General features: G+C 38.7%; 1 protein-coding gene and 1 long non-coding RNA gene across 2 annotated transcripts; both read left to right on the top strand.

Annotated features, from left to right (window-relative positions):
- On the top strand, nucleotides 1–24,589 carry LOC120719194. Its single transcript, XR_005692633.1, has 3 exons — nucleotides 1–12; nucleotides 462–472; nucleotides 24,242–24,589. It is a non-coding gene; the product is annotated as an uncharacterized LOC120719194 (long non-coding RNA).
- Nucleotides 10,028–25,882, top strand: LOC120719193 (ras-related protein Rap-1A). The gene is made up of 8 exons (XM_040008219.1): nucleotides 10,028–10,157; nucleotides 12,450–12,537; nucleotides 14,852–14,920; nucleotides 15,033–15,089; nucleotides 15,173–15,313; nucleotides 18,253–18,396; nucleotides 22,315–22,433; nucleotides 25,225–25,882. The coding sequence occupies exons 2-7, from the start codon at nucleotides 12,481–12,483 to the stop codon at nucleotides 22,402–22,404; spliced, it is 558 nt and encodes a 185-aa protein (XP_039864153.1). The 5' UTR covers nucleotides 10,028–10,157; nucleotides 12,450–12,480; the 3' UTR covers nucleotides 22,405–22,433; nucleotides 25,225–25,882.
- The last annotated feature ends 146 nt before the right edge of the window (nucleotides 25,883–26,028 follow it).

Here is a 26,028-nt window from a genome sequence, read left to right as displayed (position 1 = left end):
CTGGAGTTCAGGGTTACGGATTCGATTATTATATAACTTTTATTCTTTTTCTTTTTTAATGCTAGCTAAGTATTTGCATATTGTCTGTCCTTTGTCTTTACTGCACAATGAGCTAGAATGACTGCCTCCGGGTTGCACGTCCTGAATGACAATAAAGGTCCCTTTAACTTTAGTGGATTCGGTTTTCTTTGGATCAGATATTCCCAAAGACAGTTTGAAATGAAAGTCAGAGTTTATGTGGGCCACATAAATGCTGATCACGACTCAGCATTTCCTCCTTTTTGTTTTCACTGATTTCATTGTGTTCATTTTTGAGTTTTCTGTTCCACTTCTACTTTTTTTCTTAAAGCTTTCTTTTTGCCAGCTGAAGGCCATTACTCCATTTGACCCATTTTCCTGTCAGCGACAGCATATAAACTGCACATAAGGTCAAATATAATAAGAATAACATGTAACCCAAGAGTGTGCTTTTGTTTTAAGACTTCTGCTTTCTTAATATTTAATCACAAATCTCTTTCAAACTTTATTAGAAAGTGAATTTCTCTTTATATAAATACATGTAGAAATGTTCCAGTATGGCCCACACTTTCTGTTTTAGATGTTTGTGTTTTTTTTAAATGAGCCAATCAGAGACTGGCTTTTTGTTGTGTAACAAGCCTCTTTCTTTCTCCTGAATCCTGACACTTATTTAAACTTTCAACTTTTTCATACTTCATTTATCTAAAAGTTTATTCATCTTCTCTAGAACGGGTTTCTCTGCAATAAACATAATACAATAAACATAATGTGGTAATAAGAGATGAGCTGATAGTCATCAGCTTATTTATAGTCTCCGCATAATATTTCTGCATCAGGGAGTCCCCTGCGCTTCTCTTTTGACACCTCAGAAAGTGAAGGCGGAGACTCGTGACATACTTGCTCTCTTGCGCCTTCTAGACAGGAAGTGAAATTGACCTGCCGCCACGTTGCCTCCACCCAAAAACAAGAAATGTTGCCTCTACCTTGTCCTTAAATTGAAACTTTTTTACTGTTGCTGTCGTTTTGGACCTCAGGGCCACCGCATCAGTCAGAGTACAGTGATCAACAAAGTCCATAAAAGTATAACCTCAAAGCAGCAAAGCTGATTATACATGTAATTCCCAGTTAAGTCTGTGTTTAATGAGTTCAAACGACAATATGCCAGTGCTCCCAGGGGCTGTTGTTTAAAGGTAATTCTGTTTACTTCAGTCACAATCTAATTTTAGGCCTGTCCTTTATAACTTCCATGACTCCAGTTTATGACTGTGAGCGTGGTAATAACTCCTTAATTTGTTTGTTTGAATAAAGGCACATTCTGCTTGAGCAACATGGAAACGCTGTTCTCGGCATTCAGCCCATCAAATGATATTTGCAGCCATAAGTCATCCGATGATGAGCCTGTCATGAAATCCATATTTAGCCAGCGTAATGAGGAAGATATGCAGTAAGAGCAACTCATCTGATCCATTCGGGCCCTGGATCGTGACCAGCCGGGCGTCTTCTGGCTTTTTCATGTGGTTCTTTGTCATATAGGGAGAAACACATCGAGCGACCAAGGACATGTCCAAATATAGCTGTCGATGATCAAACAAAGGAAATATCTAGATATGTACTCCCAATAATGCGACACACCCAGAGTAATTACGTGTGTGTGACAAACAAAGGCAGCATCTAACCACTCGAGTGAAGGACAAACAGACTGACAAACACATCAGGTGTCTGTGCCACCAAGGTTTTATCATTTTATTAGATTTTTGGTTCCAGCTTTTAATTTTTTTTGGTTATTCTATTGATGAGCTTCAGTTTTGTGATATTGTTTGGCTTTTTTTTATTATTGTTCTAGCTCCCGCTAACTTGTCTCCGTGTTTGTGCCTTTGTCTTCCTGGTTTGTTTTGGTAATTGTTTTCATTTGTTCATCTCTTTGTACATCCAGTCTCTTTGTCTCAAGTGGGAGAAGTCCGAAATGTTTGGGAAGCTGAGAGAGGAGAGGGCAGGGCTCAGGAAAATAGATAGGCTCCATCCTCTGGGGACCGTGATTGCTTGAATAACTTCATCATACCAACTGTTTGTTTGAGTCTAGACTAACTGATCAGTCACTCAGGTCACTTTTGGAGCCCTTAAAATTCTAAAAATACCGCAGATACATTAATAAACTGCTTGAAATGTTTAAAAATACACATTCAAACTGTTGGTACTTCCTAAGTGATATAAGGCTCTAAAATGAAGTGGCAAGACAAGACAATATTTTGCAGGAGTGGCCAGGGTGTGAGCACCAGGGTGGCACAAAAACTGATGTTTCTAATTTTTGTTTTCCTGGGTGGATCCTGCAGGGATTACTCTTTTTTTTATAGTCCAACATGGAAGCTAACATCACCCTGATTCCCTCGACAAGCAACCGGTTTTTCCACAGACTTCTGGATTATTGCAGAAAACAAAGAGTTCGTGATGCTTACACGTTATCTTCACAAACCGACGCCAAATTGAAATGTAAATCAATGGCAAGAACCAAAATGCTAATGTCAGGCTGTAAATGAAATACACAGGGGTGAAATGACTTTAACATCATCAGCACTAAAGGTCCCCTACAGCTCCTGAGGTCTAGCCACTTTTTGATAAACACCCTCTAGCATCAGAATTCACAGCTGGTGTATTTTACGTGCTTATGTTGCAGAGCAGTGATTCCCAATGTATGGTCCACAGCCCCCTGGTGGACCGTAAGAGGCCATTTACTATAATTTACTGTTTTGTTTTTTTTTTAGTTAAGTGAAATTCTTGCTACTTCTTTTTTTTCCCGAGATGTCCCCACACCATGTGGAAATTGTCACAGATTTTAGCCTGCACGCCCTTCCCGGCACAACCCTGCACTTTATCCAGGCTTCTGACTCCCTGAGGTTGGGTTTGTCTTAGATCTTCGGTGTTTTGAGTGACACATCTTTTGAACTTTTACAATCTTATAGGATAAACTGACAGGATAGAATGCACTACTAGGGCCAATGAAATGGAGAGTGAAGTGAAAGGTTTATAACATGGATGTAAAACTAATTTTACATTGTTAGCCACATGCAACTCACTTTGACCTTAAGTGGGTCAGACCAGTGAAACTCCTCTTTCTGTCAGTATAAAGAAGTTTAACCATTGAATTCCTCAAATATCTTCATATAATAAAAAACAAATCTATTGCAGATAGTGAAAAAAGAGGAACTTTTCCATCATTTCTTTGTTTATCTATTACTTAGATACTTTGGTGCTTTAAAAAAAAAAGCTATAAAAAACCCAACTTTGAAAATGCAGTTAAAACAAAATCTATGCCCCTCTTTATATTTTCCAAAGCCATCCAGAGGGCTGGATTGGAGTCTTTGGCGGGCTGATTCTGGCCCACAGTCTTACATTTGACACCCATGGTTTGCAAGTTGGTGATGAGACCTTTGCTTCAAAATAAAATATGTTTGTTTTCATGAAATCTTTACATTATAAAAAGAAACAGAACAAATGAAACAAAGAAATAGTGTTTAAAAATGTCTCACTCTGATGTATCGCCATTGCTAAACTTAAGAAAGGACTTAAAGCTGTTGATGGAGAATCAAGTTCACCAAATAAATGATCAAAAGATTAAAATAAATCAGTGAAACCATAAAGGAAATATTTAATTTTCCATCTGTGACAGTAGTAAATGGACAGATACATACACGTTGCTTTCTTCTCTAACTGAGCACCCAAAGCACACAAAAGCAGAAGCTGTGACTGAAGGTCCGTGTGAGCTGCAGAAGATTTTCACATTTTAAACAGTCTGAATTGAGGAATAGCTGCAGTGGAACAATATGTGAAAACGTCTTAAGCCTGTATAAACCACAGGCCTACCACAGGGAACTAGAAGTAGAAGAAGTGCTAACTCATTTCCGGGGTTTTGGATTCATTCCTGCAGCACTCTATAGCTGTATACCCAAAATCAGTTTTTCGGTTGTTTGTCTATGCAGGCTGCGATGAGGAAGTCATATACAAGTTAATGAGGTCTGACTGGGAAAAAAATCTAATAAAAACCAATTTCAATAAAAAATGGAATTGTTGAAAACGCTGCATTTTTTATATATGGGAACAACAGCCAATAAAAAAAGTTCAGCTAGAAAAAATACTTGTGCTTCCTGGATGTAACTGCAGTTTTTTGTGCCCCCTCACCCTCACCTGCACCACTGGTTAGCCACTTAGGTGGCCAGACTTCAGTCTGTGGTGACTTTGGCCTCAGCCCTGCTAAAATGGCTGCACTGTTTGCACCCAAACCTCTCAGGTAAGCAAACAGAAAGGCATGGTGGGCGCCAGCTCAGCTCTCCTGGAGAAAATAAAATCACATCAGAGGCTGTGATCAAAAGTTAAATATGCACTGCCTTATCTGATGCCTGTTCATACTGCAAGTACATGTATATTAGCTGAGGAGAGAGTCTGCACTAAAAGGTCACATTAAACATGTTATATACACAGCCACTTTATATAGTCGAATCCCTCAGGCAACAGGCAAATAACAGCATGTGATTGGCTGCCAAAAGTACAAAAACCGGAACAGAACCAATGTGACACTTTAAATAACATTTATCTGACAAAAAAAACTGTATAGCTGTCAGAAAACATGCCTTCCCTGTCACTTTAAATCTGGCACTCCAAAATGAGGAAGCACAGCAACATGAATGGCTTTTTATATCACATCACTGTGCATTATATACATCAAAGAACACGTTATTGGATTCAACTTCAAACGTCACTTCAAAAATCACCTGCCAGACATCCGTCCTCAGTGCAGCTGTGCTACTTTTTATAATCTGGAGTCTTTCCCTCTGCTGTGCTTTCTCTTCTCTTTCAGGGAGCCAAATCTATATTCTGAGAACTTATGTGCTGCTCAAGATCTGCAAATATAAACAAATAAGAGACCACTGTCTGCAGCCTTAACCGTGAAAATCTGAAGCTTTAAGGAGAGAACGGTGGATGTTCATCCTCTGCTGTTTATTTGTATGCTCTAGAAAGCATGAGAAATGCTTATCAGCCATTTCTATACATACAGAGACTCTTAAAAAACAAAGATGTCATCATACGTTAAATTAATCATCTTTTAATATTAAATGTATTTCCTTATTGGTTACTGTAAATATAGTTTTTGTATGTCTGTTACAGTTTCCCAGCAGCATGAGCATAAAGTTAGTTATGCTGAATGGACGTAAATACGTAGTGCAGTGTTATTATCATGTATTAGAAGTAAAACTACTGCTAATAATAGTGTAAATATATTGAAGGCACTTAAAGCAGAACAGCTGCCACGGTGAGTGCTATTTATATTATATTATCAGGGGGTTTCCCCGCCAGAGCCAAAATGGTGAAAACACTTTCGTTGTTTAGGATTAACTCTACAATTACAGGCATTTCCTGTAACCTAACATAACCTTTAGCCAGAAATAAAAGAAAAATGCACAGATTTATGTCAAATAAGTAAACCAGACATATTGCCCTTAATGTACAGGGAAGGTAGGAAGCAAATGAAATGGTAAATTAATTGCAGTCTGCATATATTCAACAGTGCCTGAGTATAAAGTGCAGCTGAATGAATGTACAAGGTGACAAGGTGGCAAATTTACAGTTATTGCACTAACAGTGCATCCCGGGCAGGGACCCTGGTAAGCCTGAGGGTCCAGCCATGAGAAACACAAAAATGATATGTGATATATTTTTATCACAACATAATGATAGGCTTATATATATGAAATACATACATGTGTTGAATAGACATAGAAAACAGGAAATTGGAGATTGTAACAGTAAAAAGGCATAGGGGTGATCATATATGGTGCACATACAGAACATGGGTCGTACAGAGGTCAGAGGGTGCCTTAAGAGGTGGTGCCTTGGAACAGACATGAGAGCCACTTCACAATACGTTATGTTACCTGGTAATTCTAAATTGGTCAGGGATGTGAGGTAGATAAAATGCTCAAAGTGTATAGAATAAAGCGATGTAGTTAAAAGTGCTTTGAATGATCAGTAAGACGAAAAAAGTAAACTGTGAGTCCTTTACACTTGCGAGCACAAGGACCCACAATGTAAGACATAATGCAAAAACAAACAAATCCATTTACTCTGAAGTGTGACTAAAACAGAGCTCAAAAGTGGGGATTATAATGACACCTGAAGTCCCACACACTCGCTTCCTACCACTGCTTTAAATGTATACAGAGAAATTTGCAATAAGCAGTAATTAAGTGTTAATTAATGTTTAACTAATATTGATAATTATAAAGGGTAGTTATTAGTATTGTTTTATGACAAAGAAGGGAGGACGGTGTTTACCAGTTTTAGTGTTTATACGTGATTATATAATAAATCCCATTAGCGCCAAAGGTTCTTGCCAACTTTCAATAAAATAAATAAATAAATAAATAAAATATCTTTATAAGTGCTTTGTTTTCATTTCTTTGGTAAAATGGGAGATTTGTTTTTCTCTAAAAAACGATTCTTGTCAAACCCATAAAAATACACTCTCCCTGCTCTGTGAATCATTAAAAAAAGAATCAATCGTCCATTTATTAATGTCAGATAAGCTTTTATATATTCAAAATTGATCTGTAGTTCAAATTTTGTTGCAGACATGTAATGCAAGAATTAATTGGCCCTGGTCAAATGTGATCTAAACCATAAGTGAAGGCATATAGAATATGAATAGTTTGTTAGAGTTAAATGAAGAGGAAAACAACTTAAAGTGTTGTTTTCATCGAGTCCGAAGCAGAAGAGTTTAAGTCTGTACACAAGATTATATGATAAATGCCAAATTGTGTAATGTTATTTACCTTAAGCTTTATCCCACTTCTAGTATGTAACTGGAGCTTGTTTTCAAAGTGAAGAGGTTGTAATTGAACCGTAACCTGGATTGCAGTGATTGGCTGATCCTGGTCCAATCAAAACACGACGGTCTCTCTGCCCCCCCTCCCCCGACCCTTCCGTACATCCACAGCTTCAGTTAGCGCACACATAGCGGAACACGGTGAGTGCCCTCTGCAGCTCTATCTCAAAGTAAAACTGTTATTTTAGTGAGTAATTGTTAGGGCCGTGTCTTCATTGTTTTGATCATTAGTCTCTAAGCATTTGTTTGTCTCTGATGAGACACCAGAGTTACTTCTAGTTCCGCCGTAATTAAATAATAGTGGTGGTAAAATAGCTTAGCTTCGAAGCTAACTTAGATTGAGGTGCTAACAAGTAACTAACGAGTTATCGGTGCAAATGTGGTTTGCGGTTCAAGTCCTTTAACATCCAATTATATTTTTAAACATTTATCCTAACATGTTTAGTGGCATGTCTGTTTGCTAACTTGTGCGTAACCAGAGTCGTTAGCATCAGATGAAACAGAAAAAGCTATTTTTAAGAGTTCACTCTTGTGCTAACGGTCTAGCTAACTTATTAGCCCCGGTGTTTGCTAAACAGTTCTTTTACCCGTAGCGCAACTTAAAATAGAGTTTGTCAAACTGGAACTAATATTAAACCGTGAACTCGATGGAATTTCTTCCGCGGAACCGACATTACTTAACGCGGCGTTTGTCCCGCACAGCTTCGCCATGTCTTTTCCGGGCTAGGACGTTAGCTAGCTTTCACCGGAATGTGCTAGCAGAATGCTAACATTTGAGTTGTCGAAGTGTGACTACTTTTGGGGCATCTTAGACTCCCAGACTTGGCATTCGGCTCACATTTGTTTCGTGTTTAACTGGTGATACTTCTCTCTGTGACTGGTTGTTTTAATACGCTTGACAGTGAAGGTCTGCTGCGCTGAGAAACTAAAAGCCACACCCTTCCTTTCGAAACTAACTACGTTACAAAAGTTATCCCGAAAACAAGTTGTCATTTAATTGTCGAATGGAAGCCTTCTGTTTTAATGTATAAAGTTTTACTTTAAATACTTCTTCAAAAACATGTTTTATTTATTTAGGGAAGTTAACTTAAGTATTTTTTTGTGCTTTTAAGTTGAAATCCCCCCTCCCTCTGGCTCTGACACATGATACTAGTATCTCTCAGGGTTGGAAACAGGGGTCTAAAAAATATTACTCTGTGTGATTAAATAGTTCAGAACAGCATATTTTACTGTCTGTTTGTTGATCAGCAACAGGTCCTGTAAACAGTGAGTAACTTTGCGTTTGTTATGTAACATGACAGCTGACCTTAGCTTATTTAAATAGCCATAAAGAGTCGTCCATCAAGCTCTCCATGTGACTGCACAAACGCACCACAGTAGAGTTTTACAGTGCTTCTGATCACCTTCTTTTGTGTGACTGGTGTAATGTTTGCTCTGAATGAAATGGCTTTTTTCCCTATCAGGTGTTAAGAGTTTGTAATAAATCATATTTAAGTTATTTTTTTGTTTGTTTGTTTTAACTGTAATTGAGTGAAAGGTTTCTACTCATTTAATGTTCTCTGTGATTTATTTATTTATTTTTTTTAGTTATTTTTAAAGAGCTCTAATAGGAACAATCATTTTTCAGTTCTATTAGCTGAAGTTTCTGCAGTGTAAAACAAATGAAGCAGTATTTCATTTATAATGACTGATAGATTAGCTGCCAGGTGACAGAAGAGCCCATCTACCCTCCATAATGTACAATATGTGGCATAGAACGCACAGATGAAAGGGAATAACGCTCCAGGAGTGCATTTCTTATTGAAACTTGTGTCCACCACTGGAAAAGGGGGGGGGGGGAAGCTTCCTGACTGACAGAGTTAAGTTGAAATTTTGAATTAACGTCTCAGATGTTTGAGTTTAGTGAGTTACATTTTGACTTATGACTGTCCCGCCCCAAAAAAGTTGTTTTGTAGTAGCGGAACAGCTGGCCGGTAGAATTTGGCCTGTTTGAGTTTCCATAACTTCTTGGTTTCAACATGTCAAATCTTTGCAGGTTGATATACAAGCTATGATATACGCTGAATGATTTAGCCAACTGTAATTGGCTCCAGACCTGTTGGAAGTATCCTCCTCCTTTTTTCTCTCATTTGATGATGATTATGATCCATCAGTATAGCTGCCATATGCGCACATTAACTTCAAAGCATGTGGAAGTCCAGGCGTGAGCTTGTGCTGCGCCCATCCACACTTAGAAACTGTGACAGATTGAATTAGTTAGTTATTAGTTAATCTCGGAGTAATGAAATTATTTATATAATGCATCAATGAGGAAACTGGATAAAAATTGCCTTGAGTGGGTAGCTATTGCCAGTCACCTAGAATAGAATAGCTCTTTATTGTCATTGCACTTGTACAACGAAATTGTGGGTGCTCCGCACTAACTGTCAAATTAAAATGTAAATAGTAGACAGCAGGAATAAATAGCAAACAGGAGAAATATACAAAAATAAGAGAAAGACAAATTGGAGAACAAGTTGTAAAGTGCAACTTGTTCATTGTCAGTGCCTGAAATCATTGTCCCTCAGCACAAACTTAACAGATGCGCTGCTTCAGTGCTTATTGGGAGGAGATTCCTCACATTGGTGGGTTGTATCTTTGCTGGTGTAATAGGTTATTATTGCGTATTGGCATTTGTTAAAAGTCAAGCTAGCTGCCTGTTAGTAACTCTTATATAGGACTTTACAACAGTTTAATTATCCACTGCAATGATCAGCTTTGTCTACATTTTGATGCTGGATTGCACAGGCACATCTCACGCTCAGGATATTTGTATAATGTCATCTAATTGGCTAAAGGTTGTGCGAGAGCATTTGATGAGTTGACGCCTGTGCTGGCAGTTCTCAAGCTGAATTTCTTTCAGTGCAAGAAACACTAAGCAATACAACCATAATTCAGCACCACTCTTTCCATTAGTGTCATTTTTGACAATGTTTGGTTAGTTTTCTTCTATATCTGTAGTTGGCATTCAAGAAAATTTGTTTGAAAGAAAACAAAAGTTGCTCCCAAAGTTGATGTGCAGTTATGTCAAATTGTAATTGTCATTCCTGCTGGATGATAATTGTTCAATTTAGAACTTTTTTCCTGTCTGAACAGTTTGGCGTGGCCTTGCTGGCACCTGAGCGACCCTTGGACCCTTCCTGTTGACATCCCTGTACCTGAGGATCTGCCAGCCCCTCCTCCCCAGATGTAGAGGGAGTTGTAATCTTCAGCAGCCGTGTACACAGTAAGTTGAGCAGTTTTGTTTGTTGTGTTTTATTCACAGAATGAAAATATGTCCATGTCCTAGTGTCTACTGAAGTCTGAACATGGTATATCATCTTGTAAGTAGTTAGCTTCTTCTTGCTCAGTTTTGGAAATTCTCTCTTTCATTGATGCCTGGACACTAACCTTTTTTACAACATCTGGGAAAACAGCCACACTGAGCATTTTATTGAAGAACAATTTAGACCTTTTTAACTCTCAGTGCCTCGCTGTGTGTTTGCCTTTGGACCTGGAAATGGCTAATGTGTCATTTCTAAAAATGGATTTTAAGGGTCTTTGTTCATTTGTAAATGGAGTTGAATATTTAGTTGTCAGTGCTGCTAGCATTCACAGGCACGTACTCTCATTACCAAAGCCAGCAAAAATTAATGAGTGGGATTAGCGAAGGTGGTCACAGCTCGCATGCTCGATAGGGCCACTGTTTGAATCCAGGCTCATATCTAATCACCGGAAGGCTTAGTTTTCTTATCTGATACCAAGGCTTTGAAGCAAGTTTTGCGACACCTACATAAATTTACATTTTAAACACGGTTTCATTTTCCGCAGCCTTCATTTTTATGCATCAACCAATGCATCAGGCACATGCTGGCGTCTCAACGTGCACACCTACCCTCCTCGCCACAATAATGATTTCAGTGCAGTGGTCATGCTCGCTCTGATCTCTGTTTTCTGTTTGGCGTACTCGAGTAGATGAGGGTCATTACAATGGCGCTTTGTAGAGGGCCTCGTGTGCCTGCCTCACACTGTGGGTTTCTGGTGATGCTTCATACGTCGTCATTAGAATTGCAAATGCTGTTCGAGTGTGACAGAGTGGTTTTTGTATTGTTTGGCTCAACATTTGACAAAGGTCCCACAGACCTAGCATAATTAGTAGATTCAAAGAGGCTCTCAAATGAGATTTTAGCCTGCATCACCCCCTCTTTGACATTTATACATCAAATGAACATTACATTTGCATTTCAGAATAACATTTAAAATACGCCTCTCTTTTAATACTACTTTGAAACTTTGTCATTGTTGTTACTGGTTGTTATTTCTGCACTTTCAAGTTAAAATGAAAATTCTTCAATCAGTCAACACTGAAAGCACACAGGAAGTTAGTCAGATCTACTGAAGTTTCCTCTTAAATAATCAAACAGGCAGTAGATGAAAACCCACAGCATTGACGAGTGTGATGATAAAATGAGAGGCAGTAATTTAATTTGGTATAATCTCACTTTACATTCAGTGAGGGGTTTCTGGAGAATAACAGGCAGATTTCAGTTAAAATGCCTGTCTTCATCCTAAACATTTTCATTCCTTTGACATCTCCTGTCTCCTCTGCCAATATTTTTCTAGGTCACGCTTACAGAAATGTGTCAGGCTGATGGAGTTTAATGACGGGTCATTCTCTGTGGCCTTTCTCCTCTGTATTATAATGAGATGAAGTTATTTGTGGCTTACCTGCTGACTGCAGTGTCACTGTCAGAATCTGCCTCACAGTGTGCTTCAGATTAAAGTTTGCATGTTTGTATTGCAGATGTAGTTCTTTCTTGAGTTTTACCTCCAGGAAAAATACTGGTTTGAATTCCTGGAGAGAGTAAGCCCATCTTTTTTCAAACTTTTTTCTAATTCTTTTTTTATGTAAAGAGGTGACGCCCGTATCATCATGAAGTCTCTTGATAGTGGGTGGGAAGTCGAGCAAAATTTTTTGGCAGACGAATGATTAGGTTTCAATCCTCTGAGGTCAACAGTGACTTCTCATTGTTGTGGATACTGACGGGGGTGTTCACACTGACATCAGTGTCTAGTCAGTAGATTCACTATTCGAAATGCATCAGGGCTTATCCTAAGAGCTTATTGCCCTCCAGGCACACTAAAAATGAAGACTCCAGTCAATCTCAGTTGTCAGTACTTCTTTTGCTTGTATGTCAGGCAGAGGCACTGCTGATAGCACATTTTAGCATCTGTTGTTTCATCAGACCCTTTTCATGACAGCAGGTTCTGGTTTAGATCCAATGCTCTGCCACAGTAGGTTGTTTGGCTCCCAGCACCAGTGTTAGGGTCATTACTTATTACTTGTAGTCTTTTAAAAACCTTACCCGTTTGGCTGTCATTTAATTATTTAAAGGCTTCTTTCAGGGGAGATGAGAACATAAAGAAGACTAGTGCCAGAAAATGTTTTGCTTATTCAGAATAATCTCACACAGTTCAGTGAAAGTAACACATTGATTGTCTGTCTGATATTTAGCATCTGTCTTCTGTATTTTCACAGATTCTTGCGCTGTCCAGTGAAGTTGCCCACCATGCGCGAGTACAAGCTTGTGGTGCTGGGGTCGGGAGGCGTGGGAAAGTCTGCACTGGTGAGCGATGGCTGCTACTAAAGTTTGAAAGCAGAGGGTATTTTTTTAATGAGTTTAGACAAGACTGTAAATGAATCCAATCCTAATTTTAATCACAGTTTTAGCTTCCATTAATCAATAATCGCTAAAATATTTATTATGTGCTCAGTTTCCCTTTCAGCACATCCTTTTCCTTTATTTTTGACACTGAGTAATGGGTCCATTATATTCGTCACATTGGTCATGTTGAGTGCAAATAGTGATGTCGCCACAGCTCCACGAGTAATTGCTGCAATACTCTGGGAGTGTACAATCGTACACATCATTTGCCACGGGACCCATGTTTGATTAGAAAAATTGAGAGACAGCCAAAATGACACCAAAGCGTGGCTCGATTCAGTGGCAGTGACATCACTTTTTGGTGTTCAAGGGCAAGAACGACAAGTGTAAAATGGGCCCCTTAAAGTCCTAAATTACTTCCCATTAGACAGAGGAAGGTTCATATTTATTTATACAGTTTATTATAGTTGGGTTGTATAGTAGTTATAAAGCATAGAGCTGAGTTATAATTAAGGTTAAAGGGCATTCGTTCTTCTTTTACAGACTTTAAAAATCCACTATATTTTCAAACTCTAGTACTGCTAAATAATTATGATTTTGCTGTTAATTAAACCAAACAGACAAACAAAAATGTGTGTGTGTGTGTATATAATATTACAACACACACAGTTGCAAAGTTTTTATTTACACATAGCTGAAATTAATGTTTTCTTTTCTCAGTGAGGTTTACAGAGCTGTTGAGCTATTTATCTCAATAACGGTGTTTTTCATATTTTATAATTATGAGGATACTTTACATATTTAACTACCCCTTAAATTCACCAGCAACAGAACTTATAAAGAAAGCAAGCATGCATATATCCTTAAATGCAAAACTAATTCCTTGAACGGGTCTTACTGTTTTTTTTCCTCAGTGTTTTATCATAGACTGTTACAGGAGCGGATGATCGCTTTAAGCATATCCAAAGTTTCAAGTAGTGAGGTGTGTGTGCGTAGACGGAATCCCTGTGATCCAAAAGCTCTTTTTCCTCCCACTCTTGAATCCGTAAGAATGAAAGCACAGAAGTTTCAGCCACCTGCTGTTCTGACTTTCCGTCTTACGAGGGGCAGCCAATAACTGTAAAGCCAGAGGAGCTAAAATGACAAGGTTCTGCGCACCGAGGCAGAGGAAATATAAATAAGAATTACTTTGAACTGGAAGTCCTGTAAAGCTTTTTTGTAGAGTCCAAGGATTAAGCGCAACCGGTCACCTGTAAAAACTCAAAATCATCCTGAGATAAAATCCTGTAAAGCAGAAAAAAACCCTGAACATTAAGAGCTTTATAAGGTAGGATTTACTGTACATCTGTTGTTAGATTGAAAGTCTGACATGGGAACAGCAGTCTGTCTGTTACATCACTTAGCAGAAATCTTAAACAGTTTTTAAACAGATTTTAAAGCAGGATTTAATTTACTCAGACATGCCAGATGACCAGAAATAACAGGGAAATGCGAAGATATCTCAGTAAGGTAACAGACCAGTGGTGTGTCATTCACACAGGCTTATTTCAAGCCACAAGAGACCCTGAAAATGTATGTTATACCTTTATGAAAATGGTTATAAAAGGAGTTATTAATTGAAAGCAGGGAGTTAATTTTACGTTTGGTGCTCCCTAAAACTGCTTTCGGGAGCGATCAAACGTCCATCTGTGCAAGAAAATCTCTCACCTCTTAACAAATTGGCATCCTGCTTTGAATGAAAATATCTACATAGGACTGTAGATCAATTCAAACTTTAAGAATATAAAAAACGTGAGCTACAATTATGTCTTATTATTTAAGGACTTGAAGTTGGATTAAATGTTTTTGTCAGATTGTCTTTGTAATAAGCTTGTTATGGCCACATCCATAAAACATTAAGGCTCAGCTGTGGCTAAGCATACAAAGAGAGTGCCACGCCCGAGATTTATTAGACTAAGTTCTTTTATTTAAACAAGAAATGAAATAAAGGCCTGAAGTACTGGCTAAAAGAGGGGGAGGATCTTGTACCATCATCCCTAAAGTAATAAAAATAAAGTAAACCCTGACAAATTAAAGCGAGGATCTTGGAATGCTGAAGACTGGCTTGTTCTGGGCCAGCTTCCTTTAAACAAGAGCAGAAGAATTCATCAACACTCCGCCCAACACACCTAGAAAATAAGGGAGGGGGTGAGAAGAAGGAAAAAAAGAGGAGTGTAGTAGTTTCGGATTGGTAATGATGTCCTGTGTTATTTCCCTTTTCTTTTCTTCATTATAGACAGTCCAATTTGTGCAAGGCATTTTTGTGGAGAAGTATGACCCCACAATAGAAGACTCCTACAGAAAGGTATGACCTAACCTGCACACACATTCATTGCTTCGCATGACTTTGTAAACATTTTCAAATAAAACAAGTCTTGTAAAAATGCACCTTTTTGTTGTTGTTGTTGTTTTAACAGCAAGTCGAGGTCGATGGGCAGCAATGTATGCTTGAAATCCTGGACACAGCTGGAACTGTAAGTCAAACATGAGCAGGATGCAGGGGTGTTTCGAGGTAATTGTGGACCGGCTGCTGATGCCGTTTGTTATCGTTCTTTAGGAACAGTTCACGGCCATGAGGGACCTGTACATGAAGAATGGCCAGGGCTTTGCTTTGGTGTACTCCATTACTGCGCAGTCAACATTTAACGACCTGCAGGACCTCCGGGAGCAGATCCTGCGAGTAAAGGACACAGAGGATGTGAGTTTAACACACTTTCACACTTGTTTTGATTATAAAGCGCTCTCATGTAAGAGGTCCCCATTAAAAATGTTTGTCCTCATTGTTCAATGAAAATTCCGAAACAAAACCTCCTAATTTTTTTCTTTAATTATTTGATACATCACAAGCAAAAAGGTTTTTAACTTTAAGGGTTCATAACTTTCTAGAACCCAAGCATCTCTTCTTTCCAATAAGTTTTTTTTATAGAAGGCCAAGAAAAGCAACAAATCTTTAATGTCTACTTCAGCAATGACACGAATGATTAATTAACAGAAAAAGAAAGGGATCGACCAATTAATTGGTCAAACTTGCTTACAGCTGACAAGGCAAAAAAATAATTACTAATAAACGTAAATACTGTCCAAACAAATATTGAGCATGAATTTTTGGAGTTCATTAGTCAAATCATGTTTCAAATGTTGCTGAATGTTGATTCGCTTTATGCTGCATATAACATGGCAGACATACAAACTGTGGTTTGCAGAGTTTGGTCGGCCAGAGCTATGTTCTCTTCTATGCTGGCGTCCACATACCGATGCAGAATGTGATTACACCTGTATTTTGGTTGTTTGGTTATATTCCAGTTTATTTAGAAACAGCCGACATGCAACCACTTACCTCTTTTTATGTCACCGTACTGCAGAACAGCACCGGTTACCACAACTATCAGCTGTTTACTCTAACCCTCATTTCAACCAAGAACTTTCTTACTGTGAAGTGACAGCACTAACCACTCCAACACTGTGCAGCCTAGTAGCACAGTGTTGGAAATGAGTTAATGAGTTTCACACATTTGAATTGGCTAGTAGAAACACCATCAGTACACCTGTCCAATCAATTTGCTTAGCGTACGTTTTTTACTGCTCCCTGTGCCCGTGTGAGCTCTCTTTGGATACTCTGGTTTCCTCTTTTGTGCTTGTTAATTGGCATTTATATATGCAAGTGTGAATGGCTGTCACTCTGTAGTGGGGACCCAGTATATGTGCCACTTGCATAGCTGCATCCATTAATGCCCACCATTAAGGCCCGCTGTAGTATTCTCCTGAAGGATTGCCACTCAGATCGTACCTCCACATCAGTCCTGATGTAGGAGAAGGAGAAGTGAAAACTGAAAAGTCCTGTTTTTCCAAACTGTTGTATAGCATTAAAATGGTGGTAAAAAGTGACATGATCATACACTGGTGTTTTCAACCCTTCGGCACAAGATGCCAGGTTAATAAAAAAATCCAGCCTATGAAATGTTAACACTTTTTACTGTCAGTTGCTCACCTGATATCTGCCCACTTACCTCTGTTCACTAATTACAGTAATTAATGCCCTCACTTTCTCTTTCTTTCCTCACACTGGCAGCAGTGTGGCATACACTAAGAAGCTCTTATAGCTTTTGCAGATACAGCATGCACTATTGCAGGAGTGTGTTTGCTCTGTTAAACTCCCCCACAATAGATAGCTAAATGTCACATTCAGATGTCTTTGAAATATTCTATTGCGTAATTAAATTTACAGTATTCATTCATATCCCTAAAATGTTCAACACTAAAGTGATACGAAGTTAAAGTTTGTGTCATATACATGTATATATGTATATATTTATCAAGTTTTTTTTAAAGTGGAAAACGGAAGTTAAATACTGAGTAAACAAAAAATATAACCACTGACCATGAGCCAGACTGTTGCAGATATTACTGTTAGCCCAAAATGTCATAATGCTTTAACAAAAGTAATTGGAGCTAAATTTACTCTTGATTCCTTTTCTATTATTCGCATAAAAATGCTGCTTTGACAACAAGCAGTAGCATCCTTTGGGGTTTGAAATAGTTTATTTGGCTTAAAATGCTGGTGCATTTCTTTGACCTACAGACAGACTCCTTTTTAAACAACTTTATCATGTTTATTTATTTATATTTATTATATTATAAATCTTTATTATGTTTGTCTTGAACAAACAAACGAGTAGCAAGCACTGGATAGATCATTGACCAGCCCTTTCTACGGACATCATTGGTGCACATCTGCAGAGAGAGCAAAAATAAATCCATATGTGTGTCTATCTAGGACATAAATACAAGTCTCACCAAAAAATAGAAACAAGTGTAAAAGATCCTTTTTTTTTTTTTTTTTTTTTTCTTTCTTTTTTTTTTTTTTAAGTTTGGTTGGTTGGTTTTTTTGGAAGGAACACCTGATGTCTGTTTTCACCGACCAGTGATGATATGTTGGCAGAGTATAATAAACATCTGAATGCTGTAATTCTGAGGCTCCTCCTCAGTCTGCAGAGGGAAAACTGGCAGCGTCTCACTGTGTAATCTGCCCTTGTCACCTCTCCTTCATTAAAGTCAGCACCGTGGGAGAAGAGGGCAGAGCGCAGGGAGGCAGGAACTTTGTGACGGGGTGGAAATGTCAGAGCTGCTGTTGGTTGCGATCTGCTGCCTTCTCCTCTCTCTAAATCAAGAGAGATGGAGCATGCTGAGTGTGTGCGCTCTTTATTTATTCATAGCAGGTTGCTCAGCTGGTCTGTGCGTCTTGGTTAAGGTCTCTTTTTGCTGCAACCTTCTGCTCCTCAGTATGCACATAAGCTTTCTAACCACTGTTTAGTCTTGTGATGAAATCTTTCAAACATGAATTTGGTCAACATTTTTGAGCATTTCTAATATATTCCTATATTTGTTGTCTTGTTTTCCATAATCATTTGGAGCCACCATTGTAATTAATAATGATGATAATGATCATGTGGATAGTTTAAATTAAAATCCACCCTCTGATCAGATTCCTGAAACTTGTGATAAACATGAAGAAGAAGGCATTTTTATGTATTTGTTTCTTTCATTGCTTTTGTGTCATTTTACATCTGCAAAAAAATAAAACTAAAGTTCCTCATTATTTTGTTTTTTGAACATGTCGCATGTCTACTAATCCATCAGGTTCCCATGATCCTGGTGGGAAACAAGTGTGACCTGGAGGATGAGCGTGTGGTCGGGAAGGAGCAGGGTCAGAACCTGGCCCGTCAGTGGAACAACTGTGCCTTTTTAGAGACTTCAGCTAAATCAAAGATCAACGTTAATGAGGTAAGTGCTAATACCACACGCTGCACGTATGGTCTCTCTTCATTATGCTTCTGCACCAGTGACTGCATGCCTTCATACGCCAATTATGTCAAAATGTCACAACTGTCTGATAGGACTGTAGCGATGACCTTTGACGTTTATGAAATGTCATATCTTAAAATTCACCATGAGATTATAATACTGTAAAAAAAAAAAATTCCCTACATAATTATCATGGCCAAAATAAATTATAAATACAAAATGACAGTATAGAGGCAGGAGGTGGTTCACTGAATGAATTCATAAATAATAACATATAAACTTTCTGACAATAAATAACTGAGCAGTAATCAGCTGCCTTCCCAGCAAGTTTCTCGTCCTGGACTTGAGCTCCACCATCTTGAACTTTTCCCTACAACATTCTATAAAGGAGTGTCCACAGGAAGTGATTTGCTTGTTACGTACCGCTTTGTTGCTGACAGTCAGTCACTGTGGACATTCAAGTCTCAGGTTGCCTAGGTAACCCTCAGATGTATGTCTTGCCTTCTCATTTGTCAGTCAAAAGTGTCCTTCACTCTAATTTGTAGTTGCATCAGTTGTGTGCCTTTAAGTTAATAAAGTTGAGCTCCGTGACTGCTCACTCAGTGTCATCACTCAGTGGTTATTTCATCCTGATTTTAAGTGCTCTTTAAGTGTTTGCCACATTGCTGCTAGTTGCTTCCTGTGTGGATGCCTCTTTATGTCTAGAGTAGCAGCACCTGTTCTCTTCTTCCTGCTTAGAACAACCCCTTTAGTTTGCAGTTTGCAGATCTTCAGCGCAGAAGGATGACAACTGACAAGTTTCAGTTTGGATTCCAAGATATGGATTTGAAGAATGTCCAGCCACTAGATGAGGGATTCAGGACAGCAGCACCCTCATCACCCTGCCATTAAGAAACAGTTAAAAAAATAAAAACAGTACTGGAGCTAGCTGGCTAACAGTGAATGAACTGTCACAAATTAAACATCCATTAAATGCCTTTTATCTATCACTCTCACAGTCAGGTGGATGAACGAGGAAATCTGGCATTTAGTATCCTGAGCCACAGCTGTCCAAAACTGGTTGACAGCCTTCAGTCATTAAATCATATTTTATCTTGTATGACTTTGAAATTCAAGGCACTTTGACATTGTGTTGTGTAGGGCTGTCACGATTAGTCGACTAGTCACGATTACGTCGACTGTCAAAATTGTCGACAACTAATTTAATAGTCGACGCGTTGTTCCCAAAAGGCGCAGGAATAAGTAGTAGGATTTAAGAGTGTAATAACGGACTGAAACAGAAGATGGCAGCACTGCATGTACAAGGATGCCAGCTGCCATTAAACCCCGAAGAAGAAGAAGCAGTGTCCGGTATCGTAGCTGTGTCCAAATTCAGGAACCACATCCTCCTCCTGTGCCCGCATTTGTAGGCCGATTACGTTACAGCGACACGACGAAGACTGTCCAAATTCGAAGACTCCGACAAATGCACCCTTCATTTCCCCGGCCCTGCTCAGTTTCCAACAATGGCAGCAGCTAGTTAGTTTTAAAATTACTCTTATTGTTCTTTCTGGGTCACAAAATAAACGTTTAACATATTTTCAGGCGAGAATGTAGCTGTGTAAACCTCAAATATCTGCTCAGTTTATCAAGACACCACATATTTTCAAAAGCGCTCCGACGTTTTCGGAGACGTCTGTTACCCACCAGCTCGATAGCTAGCCGGGGGCAAGGCTCACTAGAGCCCGTGAGAACACCGGACTCCCAGCAAATCGTTTTCAAACCCACCGCTGTCTTTCGCTACTCAGGTTAAACATGATATATAAGTCACTTAGATAACTTCAAAATGTTATTGTTTGGCTTTTTTCAGTTTTTTATTTGTTCTTGAGTAAATCGGTTTGGCTGAGATTAAAGTTATAGTTTTTACGCAGCTGAATAAATGTCAGGCAGACAGCTGATTATCAGAATGTGAGATGCTGGAGAATATACTCCAGTGTCCTGTTATATTTTAGATAGCAAGGAGCAGACGGCTGGCTGAGTTTATTAAACTTCACTGAAACAATCTGCAAATTTCATTAAAATTTAATAAACTATCATCTTGTCTTTATTTTTAGTTAGCACATACCTTAAACACTTAAAGCTGTAAGCTAATGATAGTTATATAAGAGCAGATGCATGCTAGTGCAATAAGCTGTAGGTTTTACGTCCAGTGGATGCATGATCTGATTAGTCGACTAATCGCAAAAATAATCGGTGACTAGTCGACTAGTGTTGTGCACAGCTCAAATTGCCTTGCCGAGTAGGTAAACATTAACATTGCCATCACCAGCAGCTTTCCTTCCTCACAGGTTAATGTCGACAGAATGTGGTGATACATCGCTCCAGTCAAGCGGTTACATGCAGGTTTACTCGGGCATAGCCAAAGCACTGCAGAACTGTGCTGGTTCACACGGTTGTCATCTATCTTTACTTTCTGCTTTGCTCGTTTACAACTTCCCATCATAAATAGGGAGATTGATAGGGGGTATTTTAAGCTACCCGATGTTGAACATTGATAAAATACGAATAGTTGGTTCAGCAGGCTAGTATTTCTGTTGGCAAGCAACAAGCAAGCAAGGAAGGTTTAGTCCTTTAAACAGGAAAAATAAGCAGACATTTACCAACTGAAGGTAAAAATCTTCATGCTTTTCAAGCTGTTTTATATCTGTATTACAGTAAAATAATTACATATGCGAGCCAGCTGAACAGTTGCAACTTGGTGGGGACAGATTGCATAGTCAGATGGCCACTCTTGACATCACTAGTAAAGTCTGTCTTGGAAACACTGCAATAAATGTAAACACTATTACCAAAACTTAACAACACAACATTAAAATATCCTGAAAGACTTTACAGTTCATTTTATTTAAGTATGCAAATGGGGGAATATACTCGACTACACCAGCATTATAAATGATATACTGAGACAAATTATAGAGAAGTTAAAATGGAGCACCAGACCTCAGTGACTCAGCCAGGCCAGCCAAAAAGGGTACACACACCTGACAGATGAGGCACAGGTTAGTGGAGTAGCTAGCTTTAAACAGTTAACTAAAGGAGCAAATTAACTGCAGGAAGCGTGGAAAACAAATCAGAAATTAAAATTGACAGTTCACCAGTCTTCAGTCCTTTGCTCACCAGTGCAATACCAGCATAACCTGCACCTGTCTGCGTGACTGTTTTCTGTTGTTGCAGCTGCTTCTCTCACTTCCCACAACAAACTCAGCAAGTCAGAGTAATAGTCATCCTCGTCTTACTTTAGTCAGCCATTAAGTGTGTCAGTCAGCTCAGTGGGGGGCTCAAATCTGCTGTGGGTGTAGTGGCAAGTGGTGTCTTCACATCCTAAACCCAACACTTACCTGCAGTTCTACATGAATAAAACATGAATAATATGTTTACCAGACTTATTTCTTTGGAAGCATGAGAGGGAATCTGTGTTTAAATGTCTGGTTGACTAGTTGCACTCCTCGCTGTAACAATAGAGTAAAACTGGGCTTAAAAAATGTAAATATTGAGTTTTAGTTGATCAGCTGCAGATTTACACTAACACACCTGAGAGTTTCCCATAAATGCACACAACCTTATGATATTCTTAAAAGCATTCAGTGTTAACTTAGTGACTTTGTGTTTCTAGTTATCTTTTAAAAATACATTTCTAATTGTATGATTTTCATTTTAAAGACAGAAGCTGCTTGACCGCTAGACCAGCAAATGAAACAAGAGAAACTGTGTTTGCTGTCCACCATTTCATGCATTTTAGTGTTGTGTGTCAACAGGAATTGGTACTGATAACATCATTCCTGAGCTGTAGCTCTCTCCGTACATCCCATAATATACTGAAGCAAAGTGCTGAAACACATCAAATCGTCTCTGTTGTAGATTTTCTATGATCTGGTGCGACAGATCAACAGAAAAACGCCGATGGAAAAGAAGAAGACAAAAAAGAAGTCAAGTTGCACACTGCTCTAAATTGCCATCCCACGATAGCTCCAGGCCAGGTGAGTGGGTGTAAAAGCAAAATTTATTCCAGACATTTGCAAGGCTCCAGCTGTGTTCTGAGCGCTGGGTTATCACAGAACATTTAGAAACCTACAGCAATAATTATTATGATGATTTTTTTTTTTGAGGGGGAGGATTGGTGTGTTGCAAATAACAAGATCTCTGTAGGTTTAATAGTGAATGTTTCATGTGGACTTTAATTAACCAGAGGCCTCTCAAGTCCTCTTTTTGTGTCTTCTGTTACACCATCCTCCATTTTAATTGGATCAAAGAGGGTTTACAGTGTGCTTATATGAATTTTGGCGAATGTGGTGGCTCCACCTGCTGCTGCAGCAGCGCAACTGTAATGAAATCTAATTATAGAGAGCACTGTTGGAGCTTCTCTGGCCTTTTTGTTCCTACAACAAATTCACAGAAATTACCAGCTGTTTTTTTTTTTCCTTAATTACACCACTGTGTTATTGTCTGATGTTTGTTTTTCAATATAAATCTTTGGTTTGCAGTCTCCTTGCTTTGATATAAAAAAAATCCGCCTCTGGAGATTTGAGGTTTGATTGAGATGCTGTGGACATTGTTTTGCTCTAGCTTCTTAAATGACGCCTGCTGTGTTGCAAACACTGGTCATCAAGCAAAACAAGGCATTTCCACTGTAATGAAATGGGAGCAAACTGGACTCCTGGAAGTCTCACCAGTTCTGCTACTTTCTCTCCCATCTTGCAACAGCTTCTACAGTGTGCTGATGATATTCACCAAAAGCACTCCTCCCAGACTGAACCCAAACTGTCCTTTTGGTGCAACACTTCGACGTTTCAAATGTTTTTCTTCCTCTTTAAGGTTTTTGTTCATCTTTCGCAGCACCATTGCTGTTTACCTCCTAGTTTCCTGACAGCGATCGTCTTATCATAGACATACGTCACACATGCTCAAGCTGGCGCAACTCAGGCAGCTAAGGCCTCACAGACACATTGGGAATGATGTTTATTGCACAATAGGACTGTAGATTTTCTCCTTATCACACTGGAAGTGTTTCAGATAGTGACTCAAAAGTTTGAGTCTTTCTTTTTCCCTACTACTATGATTTGCTTCTGAGGCAGTTATGACTTGTCCACACTTGTACTTGCCGTTCAGGAAATGTTTGTGAGTTGAGCATGCGACACTCTGAGTCAAATCAAGGCATGCTTTAGCCACTACATGCTGTTAATTCCCAGCTTCCTCACTGGGCTAAAATCCCAAAAGACAGTCTCTGAAGTGTGGCTCACCATCCCTGCCTGATGGATCTTTGTGAATGCAGAAAAACAGTTTATACTGTGATTGTTTTGTCTTACAAAGCAGCAAATATGAAGCATAACGAAGTTGACATTTTTATGTTTCATGTGACATTTTTGGGAAGCTGCAACAAAAACATAAACTGGGATAAGCAGCACTCTGACATTTTGGTGCCACAGTAAATCTCTTTGTAAACTGGAAACAAAGGTTCACCAAGAGGACAGATGGTTTCTAGAGAGGTGGAGGCTGAACATTTATGAGTTGTTTCAAAGCGTCTCGCCTCAGCCGAAGAAAGTCAATATTTTCTATGGTTTCAATATAGCTGCTTCACTTCACTGATTCAGAGCAGCTGAAAAGTAAAAGTTTTCACTGCAACAAGAACATCCCTTATATGGACTGACTCCCAAGTGCAAGTGACTATTGGACAGCTGAATTATGCTTTTATAGGAAAGTGATTTCATGAGTTAAATACACAAGGAGTTAGAGAATTAAGTAAAATGACAAGTACAAAAGAGGGGGGGGGGGACAGCACTACACTCAGCCAATGTCAGGTGTCAAAAAATGGGCAGAGTACCAAAGAACTGATGCTCCCAAAGTTTGAATCGCTGACATGAGTGCAGATGGGATGGCCTTCTACAGGAAACGTGCTACAGTTCAAATGAAACATGAACAGCTGCAGCAGTGAGAGCGCTTTGGTGAAAAGTCTAGCCTAATTTTCCATCGGTTTTTGGATTCTGAAAAGATAGAAGGTAGAAGGGGAAAAACTGAACAGCCTATCCAGTTGGCTCCATGTGAGGTCTCTATCCTGCAACAGCCGAAAATTAAGCAAGTGAACATCTTGTGCCCTTGTGGATTCGCTGATGGTTTTCATTTTATAGTTTATATTTTAGAAAAGCAAAGGAAGCACACTTATATATATGTATGTGTGTGTGTGTGTGTGTGTCTATATGTAGTAGATATTTAGGTGTTTACATCCATGTTAACTGCCACAGTTGAGGTTCAGCAGAATTAAGAGGATAATGTGTTGACAAAATTAACATTCGGTTTATAAACTGCATGTTTTTACAGTTTAAAATGAAAAAGAATCCCTTGTAACAATCCTCCTAGCTGTTAGTAGTCACCACAGTGGGTCATCAGCCTCCATCCAGGGCTTGACCAATTTGGTGTGGAATTATTTTGATCTGCATATTTGATTCAGTATTTATTTCACATCAGTGCAGCCCTCCCCATTTATCCAGGACTCAAACTGGCACAAGGAATAAAGGCTTGCAGCCCACCTTGTAGCTGGCTGGCTTCACAACTTATAAGAATTCAAGTCTTAAAAAATAACCCTGGTTGTTCATTTCCATCTTGATAATCATACAGGTTTTTCAAAGCAAAAACTACGGGAATTACTAAAGGTGGGCAAATGTCCTGCAGTGTCGAGACACCGTCTTGACTTTTTAAAATGTTTCAGGAACAAGTTGTGTCCACATCGTTTACATTGAATCTTCTGACTTTATTCTTTCTTTTTCTTGCTTTCAGAAACTTGTAATGATTAACTGTTTCCCAGTGGATCGTGCCAGCATTCCAAGTCCTCTCCGAAGCATTTTGAAAAAGGCTGACAGAGAAATTTCACCACTCGCAAAATGGCAGGAGACGGCACATACTCTCAAGAAACTTTCTTTCTGCTCTTTAATGGCAAAGATATCCACCTCTTCTTTTTTTACTGTCAGCCTGATGACAACTGTTTTGTTTTTGTCCTCTTCTCCAAGTTGTCTTTCTTTTTGGAAATATCAATATAAAAGAGGAGACCTTGGATTTATATCCATCTATGGGAACTAAAATGTTTTATTAAAAGTAACATCAGATATTTGACACATTGTGACAATGCGTTCGCAAAAGTATCCATGTGAAATGTTGGTCTTCTTGTACATTTCTGCACTAACAGTGTCAATGAAGATGCATCATTGTCCATAAATTACTCGCTCCTACTTACAAGGATGTGTATTGATGAAATAACATCTTTCCTAAGTGACTTTGTTTTATATCGAGAGCTGCAAGCCTTCCATATTTCCCATAATATATTCTACTTCCATTTTTGCATAATAAAGCTAAGGAAATTAGTATTTTATAGACTGATGGGGGAAATGGTGCGTTCTGATTTGTGTCTTGAGGCTGAAAATATATTGTACTAAACCAACTCTAATATCGCTTCTTGTGTTACCCTGTCACAGATGATTTTCCAGCTTTTATGAATGATTAAATTTTAGTACATTTTCATTAGTTTTGGTCTTGGTTTTTGTCCTTTTAGCATGTTTTTGGTGTTTAACAAAAAGATTGGGAGTG

This window comes from Simochromis diagramma, unplaced genomic scaffold (genome assembly GCF_900408965.1).
Source record: "Simochromis diagramma unplaced genomic scaffold, fSimDia1.1 OVJJ01000545.1, whole genome shotgun sequence".
Classification (NCBI taxonomy): domain Eukaryota; kingdom Metazoa; phylum Chordata; class Actinopteri; order Cichliformes; family Cichlidae; genus Simochromis; species Simochromis diagramma.
Note: the sequence above shows the minus strand (reverse complement) of the source record. Positions and strands in the feature narration are given on the sequence as shown.

What these genes read in the sequence shown, in the direction of transcription:
- LOC120719193 (XM_040008219.1), top strand. Translation starts at nt 12,481, where the DNA reads ATGCGCGAGTACAAGCTTGTGGTGCTGGGGTCGGGAGGCGTGGGAAAG. An exon ending in GCGTGGGAAAGTCTGCACTG is followed by an intron (nt 12,538 to 14,851) that starts GTGAGCGATGGC and finishes TCTTCATTATAG; the next exon opens with ACAGTCCAATTTGTGCAAGG. An exon ending in TAGAAGACTCCTACAGAAAG is followed by an intron (nt 14,921 to 15,032) that starts GTATGACCTAAC and finishes TTGTTTTAACAG; the next exon opens with CAAGTCGAGGTCGATGGGCA.